Genomic DNA, 23,364 nt, shown 5'->3' on the forward strand with positions numbered 1-23,364 from the left:
TGGCTGAACAAAGATCATTATTCCCCATCTGATGCTCAGATCCTGAAGGACAGGGGCAGCATCACCAGCTGGGCAAGGGAGGGGATTGTCCCCCTCTGCTCTGAGCTGGGGTGACCCCAGGGAAGTGGTCACTGCACCAAGGCTGACAGATCCCAAAAAGTGTCTGGACAATGCTCAGGTGCACAATGTGATTCTTGGGGTGTCCTGTGACATCCAGCAGTGATCCTCCTAAGTCCCTCCCAACTCAGCATATGCCATGACTGGGATTCTCTGAAGTCTGAAATCTGGTTATCTCAAAAAATTAAAATTTTCTGTTAGTCCTCTTGACTTCACACATAATCCAGTAACAGCTCTTGTCAGGCAGTTTTGCACAGTGCATTTATTTGCCTGTCTGGTTCAAGCAGGAGGAACATTTTCTGAAGATGAACAAAGCTTTTCTATTTTCTAGTTCTCCTCCTAAAAAGCCTAATATGTTGAGATAGCAGAAATAGAGGAAGCCAGTTACAAACAGAGGCAGTGCACAGTCTGAGTCTGCCAGCAGAACATCCACCCTAATGGCTCCCACAGTGACCCAGTGATTCCTTATTTCATCTGCACCACTGTTATTTCAGCCATGGCTCCTTGCTGGTCTGGAGTGAAGAGTGTCCCATTTTCACTCCCTGGCTGAAGGAGAGTGGGAATTACCAGTGCTGAGTTCTGTGGTGGCCTTGCACATCTGTGTACAGAGCTGTCATTTCTGAACCACACCCTGAACATACAGGGGGAAATGTGAGCACCTGATCATCCACCAGAACTGGTGAAACAAAATTTCATTCCCCAGCAGCACAGCCTGCCTGGCCTTGCCATCTATTGGATCTGTCTGACAACAAGAGGTGAAAGGATTCTGCAGCTCCATTGTCTCAACTGCAGGATCTAAGAAAACACTGGCAGGCTCATCAGAGAGGTTTATGAGCCTGCAATTCAAAGAGATTAAAAGGAAAAATCTACTGAGATTCTTTCAGGCTACAGAACAACATTAAATAACTATTAGCAGCTTGGTTCAGTAAAGCTTTACTAGAGCCCTTGCTGGGTCATTCAGAAATTGTAAAAGAGGAAAGGTATTTAAGTTTCACTTGGAGATACAATAAATATTTCTTGGGCTATTTAAGGCTGAGTTTTAGGGAAAGGGCTGCAAGCAGTAAATGGAAATTCAACCCTTTTAACAGTTTATGGTTATAGTAAAAATAGTCATAACACCTAAAAGATTTTTCTAACTCTTTATCAGGTATACATACTGATTTTCTTATTTCAAACCAAACACAAGTAAACTTCAAGAGAGGTACTGTCAGTCAAATACTGCTCACAGTATCTTCTCTGCATAAAAATCACCACAATACTCACTGAATGTTTTCACAAGTTAATTTTTTCTAATGGGCTTTTCAGTTTTAAAACAATTACTTAAATTTGAGTCTTTTTAGTGAGTTAAAGCAATCCAATTTACTTTAATTTGAAATTTTAGGAAAAAAGCCATGTGTTGAAAATTTCCATAACAAAGAGAGATGTTTGTTATAAAAATACCAAAACAATCCTGCTCCACTTGTTGCAGATGAGATTTAACTCCAGAGAATTTCAAAGGCTTGTACCAGCTGAATAGCTACAGCCACAAATCCATGGCTGGAGAAGGAACAGACATTTCTGTCACCCACAGAGCAGAACCTGGCACACTGCAAAGCCAGCACTGGTGACCAGATATTACAAAATTGGCTGGTTTAGGCCAAGTACAATTTTTGTTGTGCCTCACTGTGTGATGGAGAGGAACAGAGAGAACAGAACCAGAGCCATTCTCAGAGGCAGGAGCTGGAACACTGGCAGTTCCAGAGCTTGGAATTGCTCCTGCCTAAGAACTGACACAAGAACAAAATTACACTGGAATGTTACTCCTGTATGGAAATTGCATCTACAGTAATTTTCTAGAAGGGCAATTTAAAAATTGAAAATCCAAAGGAGATATGTGCTGAGATGTGAAAACTCCCCCTCCCACCCTATAAACCCTTGGAAGAAAGATGGAGAGGGAGTTTTTACCAGGGCACACAGTGACAGGACAAGAAAGAATGGATTCAAACTGAAAGAAAGCAGGTTTTCATTAGATAGAGGGAAAAACTATTTGGCTGTGAGGGTGGTGATGTCCTGGCACAGGCTGCCCCATCCCTGGAAATGTTGCTCTGAGCAACCTGGTCCTGCTGGAACAGGATGGTCTTCAAGGTATTTTCCAACCAAACCATTTGGTGATTCTATGAGTTATGGACATCATGTCCATCCCCATGAGGAAATAGAAACTAGAGGTTCAATACATGGAAACACAAAATACATGGAAAAAACTCCCTAGATTCTTAAATTTGCCACCTAAAATCATAAACTGGTTTTAGTGTTGATTTCAGTACTAGCTTTGAATTATTTGTCACATTTATCACTAGAAATTAATCTCAGGCTTTAGGTAGGAGATTGATCTGGGTGGCCTCTGAAGGTCTCTGCCAGCCTGTGTGATTCTCTGATTCTGTGAGAAGTTTTTCTTCTTTCCAGCTGTGTCACAAAAGCATGAATTTCAGGGTTCAGATGATTTCTAATGTGAAAAATGTGAAACAGGTTTTATCCACACTAAAAACTTTTGGTAATTATCAGAGTCAAGCTTGATTTTAACTGTATATTCATCTTTTTAAAATGGGATATCAAACAAAGAATGGAAAAATCTAAGAAGAAAATCTATTGACAAAAAAACCAAGTCCATTCTACATAGGTAAATCATTATGCCGATTTTTTTTTCCATCCCCCAAATTTTTTCAGGACTATAAGCAAAAGATTCACCATCATAAAAAGGTATTCTTATATGACACAACAATGAATTGGAAAAAATTTCAGAAAACATACAAAAAGGCAATTCTTACAAGATTTCCAGATCAGAAAAAGTTGGATAAGCATTTGAGACTCTGAACAGTTTGTCATTTGTCCCTTCCCCTTTAATGCTATGGCCTGAAGGAACAAAAAAATTAGGAGATTATTGGGGGACCTTCAGAGAAAAGCAGTATTAAGATATAAAAGCATGTTCACCTGTTATTCTCAACAATTCAAACAAAAAGAAAATTAAAACCATAGAGCCCCACAAAATTTCATCTGCTTGGAACTTCTCTGGCTACTGAGTTTCTGAGCCAAGTAATTAAGATTTACTTAGTGTAGCCCAAGAAGGTACACAGAAATAAACAATCTGTGAAATGGGGAAAGAGTGCAGTGCAAAGGGCTTGCTGCTGATGGGCACACACACACACACACACACACTTCAGATGCTGCTTCCTGCCCTTCCTTTGCATCTCACTAACTTGCTGTATTATCCCTCTCATCACTATTCCCCTTAGCTGCTGTCTCAACCCCTTTGTTTCTGTCAGCTTTTATGGCAGTGTCTACGAATTTGTCTAGAATCATGACTTCAGAAGCAGCTTGACAGGCATTCAAAGAGCTAGAATTTATCTCCCCATCATTTTGCTGCCAGGGAACATGCTGGAAAGAATGCAGCAGCACTGCACATGTGTGTTAGGTGTGGCTCAGTCTGAAACACAGGGGCCTGGGAATGGCACCCTCTCTGCTGAAACAGAATGTCCCATCACCATCCCAGTACCAAAACAGAGGTGCAATCTGATTGATTTACCAAATCTTTTATGCAGAATCTTAAGATGGCTTTTCAAAGGATGCAAAAGAATCTCAGATAATCTTCAAATTAAGGTCAAAATTAATTTATAGCAATGTCTTTAAATCCCAAGGGAAAACAAAATCTTGATGTAGCTCTCTACTCCAGTGGATTAACCTGACCCAGACAAAATGCAGCTTCAGAGTCTGAATTTAAGCACAGAAAAGATTCCCAACTTAATCTCTAGTATTTCTTTTTCCTCTGCACATACAATTTCTGAAAAGAGAAGGCACAACCAGTATTACAATGGCATGAGAGTGCTGGGCAGCAGAAACTTCTCTTCTGACATCACCTTCAGGCATTAAAAAAAAACAACTTTGAGATGAAAAATTTATTTAAGTCTGATCTTAATACTGTTTACATTACAAACAGAACAAGATTCAATTTTTTCCATTCTTCTAAAATATTTATTCAACAACTCTGTTTTCAGCCCTGCCCCTCTCCTCCCAAAGCCTGAAAGACAAGTATGAAATTCACCTGTGCACCTGCAGCTCCCCACCCCTCCATCCCTGAGTGATGCCCGTGTGCCTTTGCCTCTCCTGGCTGTGGCACCAGGGGAGTTAAAAAGCAGCACGAGGGAGCAAGCTGTGATGGTGTGCCAGGGCACAATGGCAGGGAATTCAATAACAAGCTGCACAGACACTGGGCTTTTATCAGCACATTCCACAGTGGTGGTGGCTCCACGTCAATGCCGGCCGAGTGTGTCACTGCAGAGTGCGACCCAGTGTTTTCCCCACGGGCAAGCCACTATTATTGACTCCCCCCATTAACATGTGGGGTGGATATACATTTATTGAAGGTTCTAATGGAAGGCTGAGGGACTCCTATCCTGAGGCCAGAGCAGAAAGACAGCCTATCACTTCATGTAATGGTAGCCCATGTGTGACAGACCTGACCTACATTTCCCCCTTTCTTTCTCACAACAGCCTGTCACTGTTTTAAGGAGCTATTTTCTGAGAGCTATAAAAAGGAATGCGTGCTAGAGCTAGTTAATATGTTACATTGAAATATTATTTACAAACCTGCTTTAGAAAGGCTAGCTTAGACCACGGATGAATTACATCCACAGGAGGAAAGAATGTGTCCTAATGATTCTGCTTATAAATCCATACACAAAGCACACTAGGTGTAGATGGATTAATACTTATATTTAAAATACTGGAACAGAATGGAGCATAAAACTTAAAATTAAGAACAATTAACGAATCTACCTTCATAAAATAAAAAGAGCTAAGGTCTGCACTTAGTATAAATTTCATAATAGTTCCAACTATCGGGAATAATGTTTTGTTGGCAGTAATTCTGTGTTTTCAGCAGCTAATGTATGTGTAGCACAAGCTATAAATAATGGATCCACGTCTGAAAGTAGGACAAGAGCGAAAGAAACACTCGCTTCAGCACTAAACAGCATTTTAAAATACCATCTAACTACCACTCCCAGCCCCTGCTTATTTCAAGAGCTGCTGCCACTCCAGCACTCCTTGGCAGGAACCTACCACGCTGCTGCAGGTCATACTCTTTTTTTGTCTCCTCGTTGCCCAGAATTTTCCACGCCTGATCGATCTCGATGAACCGCTGCACGCGCTCCTCCGCTTCTCCTGCTGCCACATCTGCCTCCTGCTTGTCGGGGTGATACTGCCAATCAAAACCAACACCAGCATAAAAAGGGTTGGGGGAGTGAAAGTGAGCAGGGGGAGAGAGCAGCAATCAATAATGCATTTGATACTCAGGGAGGAGGACAGAGGAAAGGAGAAGGTCTAAGCTGAGGAGCCAAAGGGAGATGCCGACGCTGGGCACAGAGAGGAAGCTGCCAGTTTAATTATCCCACTGGAATGGCAGCAGAACCACCAGTGGCACAGTGTCACCACGTGCACTGACAGCATTTTCTGGATAATTTGCTGATGGAATCACTGGCCTTATGGACAATTTACCTAGAGAGTGACTACCACAAACAGAAATAGGTACATGCAGAGGACCACGACACAGGAACAAGAGGAGCTCTCCTGATTTAAACATAACCACCCATGTTTAGTTAAAGCTCTTACAGATAAATTGAATGCTGTATTACATGTGCCCAGCTTTTTTTTATGATTTAAATGGTAAATAAAATATACATGATCAAATATAATTTATACTACATGTAATTCTACTTTTGAAAATATGCCTCAACATCTTTAATTTCTTCCAGTTCAGTGAATCAATAGCCCTTCCAAATACTTAAACTCACGGATCACTGGCTACAAATTGTGTCATTTTAGTTAAGAAATGGTTATTCAAGGACATGGTTATTCAAGAAATCCCATGTTAAACAGGCAATAATAATTAAAATAGTAACACATTTCCTTATTTGTTCTGAGCAGAGCATTCTGACTTGGATGGTTCCAATTCCTACTGAAAAGGAACCCTCAAAGCTCCATCCTCCTGTAGCTTTAATTCATCTCCAGTAATCTCTTTTTTCTGATATTTTAAATTGCTCAATAGAAATGATAGAGCAACACTAAACAGCATTTAAGTTGAGAAAGCTGCAATATAATCAGGTCTACCAGCTGATGACTGTCATAGACCAAGTTTTCCCATATTCTGGAGCTTTAACTGCCCTTTATACCCACATCAGCTGTGGCACTGAAACATGAAGCAGATTTTTAGATGGTCTATAAGTGATTAAGCAGATTTCTGATTAAATGAATGTCTCTGTTTTAGTTTATCATTAATTTTGGAAAGAAAAGAATACTAGTAACGTGCAGGTGATAAAATCCCAAATGTAAAGGAGCACTTCTCCTGGAGTCTATTTGCTCACTGATGCATCTGTCATTGGCACTGATGGGTGTTACCCTCAAAAATCCCCTGTTCAACAACAGCAGGGGTGGGTGAGCAAAATGCTTTGACCTCAGATGTTTTCACAGGTGTTTCTCCATACACAGGTACCTCCAACCTCAAGTATGAGGTCTGTGCACAAAATCCTGTTTTTGTTCCACTTGAAGTCCCCTCTGCATTCAAGACTGAGGATTATTTTACAACTTGCTGAAAATATGGCTGAAGAACAGTTGTGATCCATAAAGATTCATCCCTTTTCTATCTCCTCGACTGAAGATGACAAAATTCTTTGGTGCAAACAAAACCAAAAAAATTTTGGTCACTGCACTCAGTTATTGTATTCTATACAGATATCTGCTAGATATTTGGATTGGCCACAAAGACCACACCTTCTTAGATGAGTTAGAAATACATGGAAACATTGCTGACCAGCTGCCCAAAGCAGAGCTAAGCATGCTGTCTTCTCTCCTGCCAAGAATGCTGAGAGAACACTCCCACAAAACTGCTCACACTTTCCCTTTGCTGCACCAAAACCCTGTCTGACTGAAAAATGATTCTGAGCTATACTGGAAACAGACAGCAAAATACAGGAAGCCACACATCACAGAAGTACTGAGGGAAAATAATCACCAGTGCAGGAAACATTTCTCTGTTCATTTCTTGAATAATGCAGACAATGAATTATTCTTCAGCATTATCACATAGCCCCTAACTCCTTTCCTATAGATTTGGAAAATTTAGCATCTGCAGCATATGCAATTTTTATGTTGGAAAGACTACATTTTATCTAACTTATATCAACTCCATTGTAAAGGACCTACTCATTAAAATAGGCATTATATCTAGTTCTCTCCATTTTTGTCTCCATGCCTTCTAAACCTATTTTCTCCTTCCTCTCTTGGCCTTTCTCCTCTATTATTACCTAATGCCTTTAGCAAACTACATCTACACTAAGAAAAATCCTCAAACATCAGCTCTTTTACTCTAATACTCCTCTTATTCTTTTTTTACTCTAATACTTCTCTTATTCTTTTTTTATTCCAGTGACCCCATTTCATCTGGATTTATGTACTTATTGTTAGGCTCTTACTGACTTATTTTCCTACTCTCTAGCTCGCTAATCAAAATCCAGGAATGTGTCTGTAGCAAAAATCCACCCTTGATTTGACTGCCCTTCTCTTCCCTTTCCAAGAACAACTGAGGTTGTTTTACACTGTCCAGCCACTCAGACACAGAGGACACTTTACAAAAGTACCAAAGTTCAGAGGAAGCACTCCAGTGTCCTCTGTCAATACTTCAGACATAAATCAAACTCTTTTTCTGAGACCTCCCCTCACTCCCAGGTACTGGATCTTGCTTCTGATCCTGCTCCCTCTCCAGTGTAACCTTCAGAGGAGCTGCCGGAAGAAACAGAGCCAGGGGTTTGGTTTTTTGTGCAGGAGGTGAATGTGGACATCTGTGGTCTCCTCCTCTCTCCCATTCAGCTTTATTTCTGGGTTAATCTCAGCTGCAGCCTGTCCAGGCCCTGTAATGCAAACAGACAGGCTCTGTTTTCTACTCGACCTCCCTCCTTCGGCTCCAGCTGAACTGCTGCTCATCTCTCTCATGCAGCCACTTGTGAGGTTTTACTCTGAATGCTGCAGTCTCCTGCAATATCATTCCTCAGGGTCTGTGCAGATGATGTTCATGTCACTCACACCCTACCTGAGCACTGTTCCCAGCCCTCTTCTGGATACATTTAAATCTTTCAGCTGTACATGTGCAACAGTTTGAGGCAGCAGAACTTCATAAAAATAACTTTTTGCTGAGCACTTGGCCTGATAACTCTGTTCAAAACTAATTTTTACTCATGTGTTACTATTTTAGAGGATTTTATAAAAACAGTAAGTGATCCTTTGCCAAGTCCAGCTGAGGTAAGGGAAAATTAAGAAGGTCGGTGATACATGCTAATCTAATTTGCCTTTTTTATAGCTGAACTAAAAGTAACGTGCTGACTCCCTGTCTGGGATTTGTATCACTTTACAGCATATGATGTTTTTAAGTTAGCCTGAATGTTTTAAAATAAACCAATTGATTCTGGAAATACATTAGTTATCTGATAACATGCATGTGATACTACTGCTCTCTCTCCTGATTTTATCTTAAACATCACATTGTCCTAGTATTTCTTGAGGACTCTGGTTCTTGGTGTAAGATTTAATTCACAAACCATTTCTTAAAGGTTTAATTTCTTTTAGCTTTTGAAATTACTAAAAAAAATTCTGGAAAAGCATGAACCTTGTATGAAAAACAAACTTGAAGCAGTATCTGTTGGAGACTTGATGAAATGTTTGGCACTGCAAGGAAAAGTTGGCTAACACAAACTCAACCTTGTGCCCTTTTCAATTACATTATCATACCTTGATAAAACAACTGCATTCTACTGTGTTATTCTAATATACATCAGACTAGACTTTTCAGAAGGTTGGGTACTATGATAAATAATGTGTCACCTGGCAAACATACCCTGAAACACAGACACAGGTTCAGTTCACAGTTCTGTCTTTTTCAAGTATTCAAAAAGTTAAATTTTTCATGGAATTTTTTTAGGTAAATTACTTGTATTTCATTATGCTGATCTATTGCCTTTGATATCTGCTACAGAATAAAGAACAAACAAGTAAAGAAATTTTTTCTGTCTCGAAAAAAAGGTGTAAATGTTGCTCCAAGTGTAGACTGAAAATGCCTTGAGTTCCAACATCTATTTTATTTATGATATACTTATTTGTCCAGTGTAGCACACAACTAGGTTTGTGTAAGAATTTGGAACATGCTGCAGCACATTCAACTGCTACTTTCTGAATTTCTGCCTACTTTACACTCCATGATGTTTGGACCCTTCTGCACTTTAAAGAAGGGCAAAGTCAATCCCTGGACTTTGATTCCTGGTAGTTAACATGACATTTAGTCAAGATCTCAGTAAGACATCAGCAGGTCTCAAGAACTCTCACAGGATGAGGAGCAGGAGAGCTGGCTGAGCTTTGGCTGAGAACTCACATCCTCCCCATCCTGCCATCAGCTCCTTAACTCTGGGCAATAAATGTAACAGGGTGACTGATTTTAATCAAATTCCAATTAGCAAGAGACCCTCTAGTAATGTAATGTATATTTCTTACTGGGGTCATGAATTAATTTTTTTGAAGATATTTACAGCACCCAGTGAGGATCAGCTGAATACAGCCCAGTGGGAGGGGAAGGTGAAGCATCACAGGACTGAATTTTACACTGGATTTGTCATCTCCCCCTAAACTCTGGAACACACAACAACTAAACCACTTAATGTGGTCAAACTTTTACCCACAGCTGCTTTTCCATATGGCTGATTGAAAAGGCTGGTTATTTAGAAAAGGTTTTAAAAGTACTATACCTTCTCATTTAGTAATTAATAAATTACTATGGCTATTTTGCCTTGTGCATAAAGGGTATTCACTCCAAAAACAAAAGATGCACATCATCTCTAATTCTGTATATCAAATCAGGAAGCTTCACTTTCTAGGAAAACTACTACTGCTTCCAAATGTTTATTTCACTTACAAAAAAAGTGATTTAATCTACTACTGTGTTTTTTCATAGATAACTAAGAAACTCCTCCCTGCTGAAATTACGTAACTTTTAAGTAAGCCACTTAAAATGTAAAAACCTGGTTTTTTCTGACTGAATAAACTGAAATCAGTCCTATTTTTTTTCCAGGATCAAACTAAGAAGTACTTTCCACCTTCTACAGCTTTGTCTTTCCTACTTTCCCATATTTCTGCAAAGTTGTCAAGCTTTTGCAGAAATCTTCAGGAGAAAATAAAATGTAATATAAAAAGGATGAATGAAATGCAGCTGCATTAAATTCTTAAATTTCTCTTCTGCGATGATTATTTTGGAGAAACATTTTAACATTTTCAGATTTTAAATTTTTATTATACACCTTTTAGACTTTTTTCTCCAAAAGGGAAATCATTATTAAGGTTCTAAAATTCAAAAGTATTGACAGGCATAGAACAATGATGAAACCATCAGAGCTCAAAAATTCAAGTTAGATTATTCTGGACTTATTATCATGAGTGATAAAGAAATCATTAAGCAGTGAGTAAAACCAACACTTACAGCACAGTAAATTTCTAAACTACCTGATTTATTAAAGATTTTTAACTCTGAAATCATCTACAGTCTCATGGAATCACCTTGCTAAATTGACTGGACAGGTTTAGACAAGTCTTTATTTCCATAGGGGATATGTGCCTATATTTGAATAAGGGATATATTTAAAGCTGGAAATATGCTCTGAGTAAATCAAGTAGTAGGATTTTACCAGAGGATTACTTAGATGTACCAAGTATTTCTACCTTTGAAAGAATTACATTTAATGACTAAACCTTTAAATGACAGCAAATGATAGAATAGTAACATCTCAAATTAACTCAGTATCTCAGCATACTTATTTCTTTCTCCATGCTAGGCATATGGTAGTAACTAGAGTATTTTTATAGCTAGACATTATTTTTTCCATGGAATGCAATGAGAAGAATGATTTCCACCCAACTATGAATTATTACTTTTTTTACAAAAACAATTCTCACAACCTACACTACAATACCTTCTGCAATGTGAAAAAAAGATGTGTATTTATATTAAAAAATAAGCAGCAATGAAGAACACTCAGCAATGGTCAGGGAAGAGAAATTCAATCCAAACTTGACAAAGAGAACACTCTTCATATGTGGCGCAGGTGCATTTTTGCTGAATGAAAGAACTGAATTAAAATGGCAAACAGAAGAGATCCAAGCCACTAAACTAGTATGGAAAGGGCTGGACTGACTAACATGGCAGAAATGTTAGTGGGCCTGGATAAGCACAGGGATGAGAGCAGGACTCAGCACTGACAGCCCTGTCCTGGCAGGAGAGAGCTGGACACTGCTGCTCAGAACAGAGAATGAGGACAGGGCAAACATTGGAAGCAGCTGGATGAATAGAGAAACCCAAGCCATTATTTTCCAACCACATGGCCAGACTCATGGCTGGGAATACAAGAGGATGAAACTTTGACTCCTTATGGGAACTGCACAGATTAATACCAAGCAATTTTGAATCACATTATCAGTATTAGGGGGCTCAATCTATTTATTCTTTTATCAAAGTGCAAAATCGAACAGGCAATATATTCAAATTTCAGAACTCTACCTCAGAGTAATAAGTTCAAACTCTTTATTTATGGCACACTGTGCCATTAAAAACGTTAAAATGGGTTTAAGCAAGCAGAACAGAAAACCTAATGCAAACAGCCTTGCTCTGTACAAAATTAAAGAAACAATCATGCTCTACTTGGACAAAATGCACAAATCATTACCAGTATGTCCCTTGCAATACAATGAAGTGCATCCTTTTAACAAAGCAACAAGAACAAAATGCAGAAATTAATGTGAACATAAAAATCTCAAAATTGGGAGCTATGTTTTAAAAACATTTGTCATGCTTTATCCTACATGTATATATTATCCACTGTAATTGTCATTATCTACAGGTTAAGCACATGAAGTCAGGACAAAACCTGTCAAGTGTTCTCATCTGACACATTCATAGGTCCATGCAAATCTCCCTGTATGTTACACAGCCCATCATAACACTTCACATCACATTAAAAAGAAGCTGCAAGACAGTCACCAGTAAGAAAAAAAAAAAAAATTAACTGGCTATTTCCTATTTAACTTCTGATTGGGTCAGAATTCTTGTTACAATTCCCTGCCTTAAAAAAAAAAAAAAAAATCGGTAAATTTAATGCCAGGCTGTTCTTAGGAGAAAACTCCTTTGCCCCTGCTTACAGTATATGTAGTAAATACCAGTTTTTACCCAGACTTGCCAATAAATCTCACCCCCTGACACAGTGTCTGTTCACACTCAGTTTTTGGCTGCTCTGCCACAAATGCCAACAAAGGGACCAATTAATGAAAACTTTCTTGATACATTCCCAGTGGATGAATGTCCGCCTTGCAGAAGGTACCTTGACAACATTCATCTCACACAGGCCAAATGGCTGCTCTGTGGTAGCAATTAAGACACCACCAGCCTTGGCTAGATTTAAACCAACAACCAAATCTGTGTAGGTCAGAACAAATGCTCATAGAAATCTGGAGAAATTAACTGCTAAACAAGGCCTGGGTCATATAATTGCATCCATTTCTCTAGTTATTTACAGACCATGAGGACACATTTTTGTAAGAAAGCAATTACAGTTCCTAAAACAAAATCTCTCAATCTGGCCATATGATCACAATATTTAAGCCACATCTATAAATATCTAATTTAAAATAATTCCAAAAATCAAAACATTCTCTTTGTACTCAGTTTTTTTCTCTCTCTCTCTCCACAAAAAGACTATGTTCAGTCTTCATTTTCCCATAGCTTTGGCATCAAGTTTGGACAATTATGCTTAGTGCAGCATGCCTCCCCTTTCTAAAATTTCATTTGAAGGTAGAGATTTGTTGCTTTGATCCAGAAGTGCTTATCAGAGGGTCTCTTGTTGCAGACTGTGAGCAGGAGAGAAATCAGTGGGAGAGCTGGTGGGAAAATCCTGCCTCACTGCAAAGTTCAGACTGACTTTGGGTTTTCATGCAGGGTGCCCACCCTGGAATTTCTGTCCTCACAGTTTAAAGTGTGGCTGATCCACCCCCCAGCCCTCATGAACAAGTAATTCTCCTTCTGTTGGTCTCAGGGCTCAATTTATTTATGTTTAAAGCTATCCAAGATATTAACCTTCTGCATCTGAAACACTATCAGCTAAGCTTAACTCAGAGTAGGAGAGTGGGCTCCCCTCATCATCCCACACCTTGACAAAACTGCACATTTCCAGTTCTGAACTGTCACTACAGGGCTTGTAGCAATATTTGCAATTAAATTATGCCTTGAAAATTAAGTCTTGAAAGCTCCAGATCAGCTGACAAATCACCAAAATGCAAAGCTGAGCAGTCTTGCTCAGCAAAGGAACCACATAATGCAATTACAAACCTCTGGGAGCTCCATAATTTCATTTCAAGTTAACACTTTGGCTAATTTTACCTCCATTGTCACCCTGAGCACTTCCAGCTGCAAATCCTCACCAGCCTGTGACAGAATCACCACCCAGATCTGGTATTACCTCTGCCATAGGTGAGCACCCAAGCACAAGTCCTCCAAATGAGCATTTGCTGTGGCTGTGGGCAGGATCCACACAGCACAGACTGGCTGCTGGGCTCTAGGGCCCAACTGTTTTCCTTGCACAATCCATTCTGGAATGAGGTTTAAATCAGAACACAGGCCAAATTATCTTATTAAACTGGGATTTGAACTTTTGGCTAACAAAATTAAGGAAAAGCACATTTTAGCCACCTGTGACAATCAAGGGGAAAAGTGACAAACGTGCACTTGGCCCCCACCCTGTGGCACTCACTGAAAGGTCACAGAAAAAAGCCATTTTCCAGCTTCAGCAGCTGAACTTGTAAAATTTAAGTAAAAAATTACACTATTTTACCCACCAAAATAGAGGTTATTTATTCAATAGAAGTATTCTGAAAGATGTTTATCTCAGTAGAACAAAGAAGCTTAAACTGCAGGAGAAAATTAGTTAGTTTTGAAAAAAAATCTTTAACCAAGTAAACATGAAACTTCTATCACTACAGAAGGAACTTCTGAATGAAGAATGTGAATTAATTACCAATGTGTTTATAAAAATGAATGGAAAAAGCTCACTAATTACCAGTAACTAAATAATTCCAGCATCCTACCTTCCTAAAGTGGAATGACTCAAGCTTCACCTGAAAAACTCTCAAGTAGTGCTGTGTAACCAAAAACCAGCTAGGGTGGAACCCTTGAGCACTGTGGTGCTGACTGCTCTTCACTTAGAATCCTTTTGTTTGCCATTTTATCTATCACAGGAAAATCTTCCTGCCCTAGTATTTCTCTCTTACTAAGCAGTTTTATTTAAAATAAAGAGCACCCATTTGTAAATCAGCTCTTCCATTAAAAAATACCTGAGAAGCAAAAGGCTACATGACTTCAGAGCAAGACATGTACAAAACACAGAGTTGATAATTTGATACGTGCTCCTTCTGTGAAGTATGAAGCTGCCCCCAAGGTTACAGTGGAAAGGGAAATATTTCAGCAATGAAGACTTCCTTCCCTGGCTTTTCCACAGGCTTATTTTGCATATAAAGGTATTGCAGAGTTGCCACCCTGAGGCAACATCACAGTCTGGGCTCTGTGGCCTACATGGTCCATCAGGTACTAATTAGGTAGCATGTTCTGTCAACACTTTCTTGCTCTTCTTCCATTAATTGATCATCCTGCCCAATTAATACAATGCAACACAGTTCTGAAATCCTTGAGATCCTTTACCTGGGAGAAACAAGGATGAAGGGGAAAAACACCTTCCCAAAAGCATCACAAGGTAACTGCACTTGTCCAAGACCTGGAGTGATAGTAACACCACTGTGCTGAAAGGTTAATTATGTTCTTACCAACTTTCTCTTGAGCCTAAGATTTTTTTTTTATCTAAGAATAAAAGCAAAAAAAAAACAAAAAAACAAAAAAAAAAAAAACAAAAAAAAAAAACAAAACAAAAAGCCTCAAACCTACTTCATTTAACAGGCTATATTATGTTTAGACATGGTTACAGCTTATGAAAAAGTAAAGGCTGCAGAACTAAACTCACTTGGCCATTAACAGCACATTTATAATCAGAATATGTGTGGTTAATGTTATCACTGTTAGGTCCTACAAACCAGAAAATAAGTCACAGACACTGCACACACTAGAGTACACTAATCCCACCTATGCACACAGGACTCCAAACAGCTGCCCTTACACAGCCAAAGCAGCCATAAATCAGCATTTTATTACAACTGTGAGATATAAAATACATGTTTTCTCCATTTATGAAAGTGCACTGAAGATACCAAAGATAAAAACCCAACCCAAAGCAGCTGCCAAATACAACACACTACTGCCATCTAATGCTTAGCAGGGTACAGCAAAGCACAGCATTGTTCCTCTGCACCACAGCAAGGCACAAAGTTTAGGGATGCCCTTAAATAATTGCTTCACACTTGTCTTCTGCAGTTCCTAAACTGAACTGCTGGATCACATCCTTTCTTGTACACAAAGACTGGGATGGGCAGGATGAATGAATGTACGTCTGCAGATTGTAACATGTGCATTTCAGGGACACCAGGGATGTAAAATGAGCATTTTCAGCAGAATCCCAGTGAGAAGTGAGGGCCCTCACCAGCTCAGGCTCCATACCCTTTTGTGTTTCATAAGCTGTCCCCTCTGAAATAACTAGCACAATTCAGTACTGAAAAGCTTTGTGTTTGGGAAAGAAAAAAATAAAAAAAAAAATTAAAAAAGAGAGGAGTGCTCTTCTCTTAAAACAGCACAATATTACTTTGAAGGTGCTTTTCGTATTTCACTGATGCTGCAAAGCACTCTCTCCAAAATGTGAAACTTGCTCACTTCCATGAAAAGGATGATGCCAGACCTTAAACTTGCCTTCCTAGTCCACAATCAGTCTTTTCAACATGCTCACTTAATTGGCAGAAGTCAGGAGAGAACATGCAAGAAGCCTGCTTCCTCCACTTGCAAAGAGGAGAAACAGAAAGTGAGGAGCTCCTTGAGACATTCAGTCTTTTCATACAGAGATTTAAACTTCCCCAAAGGATGTATGCCCAAAGAGCTGGACAAAAGAGGAAAGAATTTATCTACTTGATTCATTACTTCAATCCATCCTTTCTTCCCCCAAACACAAACAATCTTTAAGCATTTTAACAACTTTAGCCTTGCCCTACCTGATCTTGTTATCAGCCTTGACACTAATTACAGCCTGCACTGACCATTTCCAAGATGATTCTTTCTCATGGGAAACCTTCCTCATTTGTGGAAAGATAAAAGATGACCACTTCATTCTCCTCATCTCTTAGAACTTATCCATTCTATGACTTTTTTCCTAACATTGCTCACTGATCAATTACCTGGTGAAAATTGTGTCCAGTCTTGTCCCTTTTTCAATCTTCCCACAGAATATTCCACTGTTTGCATGTTTTACACACATTATTCTTTTCCATAACCTTCTGGCCAGAAATAATCACTGTTATATACAACATACAGCACAGCACACCTACACCTTTCCCTGAGATAAATAAAATCCACCAGAACAGAAATATTTCAGATAACACTACTGTTGCTATAGCTGTAACTGGAAGGAAGTACTTGCTGTGACTCAAATATTTGCAGCAAAACATCCTCAAGACAGCACTCTGGAGGAAAAAGGAGTTTTTCCCCTAACATTTTTGTTATTTAGTTAATTCTGAAAGAAAACACCCACAGACAACCCAAACTGCTTTCTTTTAAAGCCTTTCAGAACTTTAAAAAAAAAAAAAAAAAAAAAAAAAAAAAAAGGAAAGTTAGGTTTAAAGACACAGCATTAGATTAAATACACAGCATTGTGCAACAATGTATGCAGAACACAAAATTGGTGTTCACTGACAGCTGCACAGTAAAAAAACAGGATGGGACTATCAATCCAGCACAGCAAATTCTTGAAAATTACTGGAGTCCTCAAAGTGCAATTTAAAAAACCCATAGACTAAATTACACTGTCATAAACTCATTCATATCCATGTTGGGTTTCTTATTTTTTAAAAATACTTAAAATGCAATTGCTTTTATCATGGTAGTGTAGCATCACCCTGCTACTCTGAACTTCTACATCCTTCACAGGTCTTAACTGGTGACTGGACTCTGCTCTGTCCAAGGCAACACTCCATGCATCTGCTACTTTAGAGTTCTTCAGGTCCCCCTGAAAAATCAAGTGTAAAAGTTTCAGTTTCTATTGATGGAAAAGAATACAAACTGTTGTTGTATAAATAGAAGAAAACAATTCTTTGGCTAATGAGGGTATGAAAGTGAGGAGAAAAATCAGAAGCTATGGTTACCAAAAAGTACATTTTTAGAAACAGATTCTCTTTCATTTTTTCCCTTTCCATGGTTCCTTATTTTCCTATGAAGAGTGACCCAAGAGCCTCAAGAGGTACTTCAAAAAGCCCTTTGAAAACTACACTATACAGCAGGAGAAGAAAAAAACAACAGAAAATCCATCAAAAACTAGCAAAGGAATGAAGGGGAAAAAAGCCACTTAAATTTGTAGTAGCATAAAGGTAAAAATAGAACGGGAATTCTGGCTCCTATGCTCACAATTTACACTATTAATGTCACATTGAACAATGTTCTGTTGTTTAGGCTTAGATTATTGTAGCCCTAATCATATAAAAATAATTCCAGACAAACAAATGGTTAGGAAAATAGTTTAGGCAAATGCTACTTTCATGTGAAAGCAAACTCCTGAATCCCCTGTTTTATTATAGAAAACAAACAAACAAACAAACAAAACCACTCTAGAAAACCAAACCAAGCAGGGTTGCTTAAAGAGGAACCATTCCAGCTGACATGAACAGTAGTGCTTGAAGGAAAACCCACAGGATGCTATTTCCTGGCTGAGCAACACCTGGCAGAAGGGCAGGACAGGCAGTGTGGGGCAGGAGCCTTCAGCTGGCACTGGGACTTGCAAGAGGAAACCCTTGTGCAGGCAAAGTCAAGTATTTTGATACCCACATCTTCCTCAGAGCTGCTGATCACAAAGCATAATTTTCTGTGTTGCCCCCCTGGCCCTGTCACAAACACAGTATTCCAAATCAAAGTATAACATTCATTTTCCAATTCATTTGGAATACCTGTTAACAGCCTCACAGCTTTAAGAGTTCAGAGTCAAGCATAATGCAAAATAATCAAAGCCTCTAAGGCACTTCAGTTGCAGCTGGAAAGCAGGCATTGATAAATATAGGTCTAAAAAAAATTAATTATTAATCTTTATACTGTAACTCCAACACTTGCATAACAAGTGGCTTGAATTTTTTGCTTTCTTGAAATTATTTCTTTCAGCTTCCCCCATCTCTGAGAGCAATACAGAACCACTACAGTGTTTGAATAACAGGTGTCAAAATAACAGGTTTGGCTCTTATTGAATTATAACTTTTAAAATGGACAATAAAGCTACCTATTAACAAAATTTACTCAGTTGTGAAAACCAGTATTAAAAAAAACCAAAAAGGTAAACCTCCCCCAAAACACAACAGAAAAAAAACCCCTAACAACAACAATTAAAAGTCACCACTATTTCAAGAATTCATAGCCACAGTGACAAAACAATACCAAACAATCTATGGAATATGGAACTAGTTTGTATTGGATTTATTCATAGGCTTGAAGGATGTGTTCCAATCTGGACTGATCACTAGTTTGGTGTTAATTTAACTTCTGATTTGACAACAGCTTTGGCAGCATGTCCTGACAATGGTAAAGGGACACATTTTGAGGGGCATTCTAGGAAATCACATATGCATAGAATATTCTCACTTACCAGAATTCACTACTGAGGACACTGATATTTAATAACACTCCATCTAGGCAGTCTTAGCCCTTACAGAACTGCCCCATTTTAGACAGGAATGGTCAAGAGAAGGAGATGGAAAGGTGAAGTCAAAACTTAGCACAGGTCAGCAACTGCAGAGGAATAATCCAAGGTTTTCATCCCTTGCATTTCAACAGCAGCATTTCCAGGAGCCAGAGTTTCACTGAGAATCCTCCCTAGCCCATCCTTGGCACTGCTCCTGGATTGCTCTGACAGAAGGCAAGTACCTCTTAAAAGAGCAGCTCTTGTTCAGCCTCTCCTCAAACACCTCATTAGTTACAATCTAATGTTCTGTCAAGGGAAGAAAAATGTTTAGCTAAGATGCTGCTCAGCAAACTCATTTATCTTTACCTTTGACTATGGACATTCCTAGGTCATAAATCCAAGTAAAACAGACTGGATTTTTTTATTATTGATAATTTAGTAGGAATAACAATGAAAGGTCAAGTTTAACAACAGTCAGTCAATAGCTGACTATTGACTTTTCAGCCTTGAAACATCACTTTTAATGTACTGAGAATTAAGTGACAAAGAGTTTATCCAAATGACTGGCAGAGTCCAGAAAGTTGAACTTTTTTCTGTAGTAATGAGCTATTTACATAGTATCCTACAAGCCAAGCCTTCAGGTACATGAACTCACTCCTGCATTAAATCAGCTCAAATGAGCTCATGTCTGCTGAGCATTTGAGCTCAATGAGAGATGGAAACATTTGTGATGCAGTGAGGCAAGGAAAAGATGGAGGGTGGGACAGTTCTGTCATTCAGATGGGGATTTTCTGATCTTAAGTGTGAAAATATGAAGGAAAGAAGGAACATGAGAATGTGTTGCTTTAACAACTTTCTGTAATAATTATATTATGTATTTCAAACAGAAGACAAAATTAGACACAGACTATTTATTTAAATAATAAAAAACCCAACAAGTCCCCAAAACACTGAGTCTTAGAGGTTAGTAATCACATGGCAATATTTGAAAAAATGTAATAACTATTTCAGTTGATTTCATTTAACAGTGATAAGAGATCCTTATATAAACAAAGCCACTGGAAGATGATTGGTTCTATCCTGAACTTTTATTACCCTTCAGACCATTGGACTTACAGCTTCTTTAAATAACTGACCTAAGGCTTAAAATTTCTGGAGAAGACACAAATGCATGGTCTAATTTGGAAGTGTTGAACAGCTCAAAATACTCTTGACTGTGGCTGTTCAAACATCAGAACAAACAGAACATTTATGATGTGAAAGCATTATGCTAGTCCTTTTTTTGTGCTTTAATTCATATATTTTGCTATATGATTTTTATTTCAAACATCTCACTTTAGAAATAAAACACACACTGCACAATATAAAACTATTTGAATATGTCTTGAAATGCTGAAAAAACAGTTGCAAATATTAAATAAATGTCTTTATGGCATTTAAGAAGCTGCTAAAGATTTTATTTTTGATCAGAAGTTTAATTTTATACTGATTCAGGACATAGTGAGTATTTGTGAACACCTTTCACAAAAAGTCTACCAAACACAGTATAGATCCTTTTTTTAATATATGTTACAATGAATAACTTACACAACCAGGGCACAAAGTGTTCAACAGAGACAGAGCACAAATGACATCAAAGGCCCAGCACATACTGGCCAAATCTCCCATTTCAATTGCCTGCTGCCCATTCTGTTACATATGAACCCTAAATCTACAGAGGATGAGGTACCAGAAGCTGCTCATTATAACAAATGAACTGTGGACAGCAAATAAGTAAACAGATCAAATTTAGAAATTATTTTTGAAACTAACATTACTTCCACAGTTGGCTGAACTACCTGAATAAGCAATGCACTATTTACTTACTGGCTTATTTTGTGATGCTATAGGTTTTCATATTCTATGTAAGTTAAAGACTAAACTTCTGTAGGAATATTCACACCCACCCACTTCTTAAATTCACCTACATCTTTAAGAAATCATTGCACATTACAAAGTGAACCAAACAAAAGCCAACACCAAAATCAGGGGAATAAATCACACAACTCAAAGTTTAAGCAGCAGCATGATCATGACCTGGCTAATGAAGCTGCTTGAATTAGTGATTTCTCTCACACCCAGCTTCACTGGATACTACCCAGACTGGTAATCAACTTCTCAAGTCACAACTTGAAAATATGTCCCCTTCTTTGCATTGAAGTGGCAATTGGTAAATCAGATGTAAAGAACAGCTCAAAGTAACACTGCTCTGAGCATTGAAACAATAGCCCTTTGTATTAAAGTTGATGGCTTGTCTTTCTCTCTGTAGCTATAAGATTAACTCCAGCCAAAATGCACTGAACTTGTTCTGTTTATATTGTCAAATTACAAATCCATTTTTTACCAGTTAGGTGAAGTTCAATAAGCACAATGATCTGTTAAATACCTCTAACAAGTGTGCTGCTATTCAAACAAACAAATAAAAAAAAAACAAAACAAACAAACAAAAACAAACAAACAAGGCTTTTGAAAAAGGAATACATACACTGCCTGCTTCTCATGAAAATAGTTATTATGAGACTTCCAATACAAAACTCAGTGTTCTCATTTTTAAGTTTCAAATACTCAACTTAAATTTAGCATGAAGTTTCTCAGTAGCAGGTCCTTTCAGGAATAATACTGAATTTACCTTGCAACAAACTTTAAAACAATAATGCAAGCAGCTCTTTACATGTATGACACCCACTTCATTTCTTGTGATTGCAGAATTTAGATGTGCACATAAATCTGATAACAGATCCTTTGCTCTCCAGAAAGTCCTGTGTCTTTACTCTAAACATATTCCATGGAATAATTTCTTCTTGAAGCAATTTTGCCTCATTAAGTTTCTATTCATTTCCTTTTTTACTGAGTCATTCTCACCTATGCCTGATGCTGGTTGCAAATCTTCTGCTCTTTCAAAGAGATCAAGTGAGCACCTGAACACTTTGTATTTGTATACACACACACCACCCCTTTTGATAAAAAAGATAATCTTTGTAACACTCTGTGTTAAGTGGCACATTTTATTTCCTTACCATATTAAAAATAGAGCTTCTTGCATACTGCCTGCTCAAATTACATGGATTTTCTTTAAGATTAGGGCACACATTGTAACAGCAGCATATAATTTTCCTGCACAATAATTTTTTTCCAGTTGAAAGGTATCCTATAATATCATCAGCATCAACAGGAACAGACACCTGATTTTCAGCTAGACAAAGCTTATGTGTTTGGTGACTTTATTCCTGGTGAAAAGCAGTTTTCAGATATAAAGCAGCTACAAAAAAAATTCAAGAACAATCAGACAACTTATTCTTTGACCATGAAGTGCTAGACCAAAAGCAAATGCAAAAATTGTTCCAAAACTAAGATGGGGGGAGGGTTCCCTGAATGTCCTATTTCTATTGCTCTAATTTGATCTTCTGTTGATTTTACACACATTTAGAAATGGAACATCAACACTGTCCTTCCTAAAAGCTGAAAAAAACCAAGCATAGAGCACAAAACCCATTTCTCCATTTAAGAAATCACCTTGTTGAAACTACCATGCAGCTGTGGATAAAAGGCTGTGTGCACCCCAAATATCTCAAAACCACCAGCATGTTCCAAAGAGAGAAGATTAAACATGCACTTCTACCACTTCAACATGATATTGATCCTCAGAATTTGCTGGATTCCTTCAGACTACAGAAACTACAAGTTTTGTGTGCTTCAGAAAGCACTTTAGCAGGAGTTTGTAAGAGGCAGCCAAGGCATCTCTGCACTGAGCTATGCTGGTTTCAAAGCACTCACTTCCATTTCTTCTCCTTTCAGAATTACTGGCTGGAGCTTTGTGCCAGAGCGTGAGCCTGCATTCACAGAAGTTTCATTTTCCATAGAACTGACAATGGCACATGCCTTTTGTGCCCTGAAGTGTCATCTTCATCAGCTGCTACTGATTCTTAGAGCATCAAGATGATTCAGAGTCACTTAAGTACACAGGAATTATTAAGTCTCAAGGAAATTTTATAAGATGGTTAAACAATTAGAAGGTGTGTCAGGAAAAAAATCCTTAGTTTCAGCCCAACTCATTTTCTGTATCAAGTTAATACTACTAAGGACTGAACTGATATTATCTATAGTAAAATAATTCACTTGCATACATGTTGTGACCTGACCAAATGAAAAAATTAGATGCATAAAGAAAAATATATTCACTCTAGTAGGGTATCCTATGTACAGTTTTGTTCTGGCTTATTAACCTTTTCTATCCTTAATTTGTTAGCATTAATAAAAATGGGCTTGGTTTTAAAATTTCATCAGTTTTAAG

At 38.2% G+C, this 23,364-nt stretch overlaps 1 protein-coding gene across 3 annotated transcripts in view; it reads right to left on the bottom strand.

The window, feature by feature from the left end:
* DNAJC24 (DnaJ heat shock protein family (Hsp40) member C24) overlaps window positions 1-23,364 on the bottom strand; it is a 31,973-nt gene that overhangs the window by 3,509 nt on the left and 5,100 nt on the right. For all 3 annotated transcript variants that reach the window (XM_056491882.1, XM_056491883.1, XM_056491884.1), the window contains one exon: window positions 5,212-5,350. In XM_056491882.1, the coding sequence (XP_056347857.1) occupies window positions 5,212-5,350 (139 nt within the window). The remainder of the gene's footprint in view (window positions 1-5,211; window positions 5,351-23,364) is intronic.

The sequence above is a fragment of the Oenanthe melanoleuca genome, chromosome 5 (genome assembly GCF_029582105.1).
Source record: "Oenanthe melanoleuca isolate GR-GAL-2019-014 chromosome 5, OMel1.0, whole genome shotgun sequence".
NCBI classification, from domain to species: Eukaryota; Metazoa; Chordata; class Aves; order Passeriformes; family Muscicapidae; genus Oenanthe; species Oenanthe melanoleuca.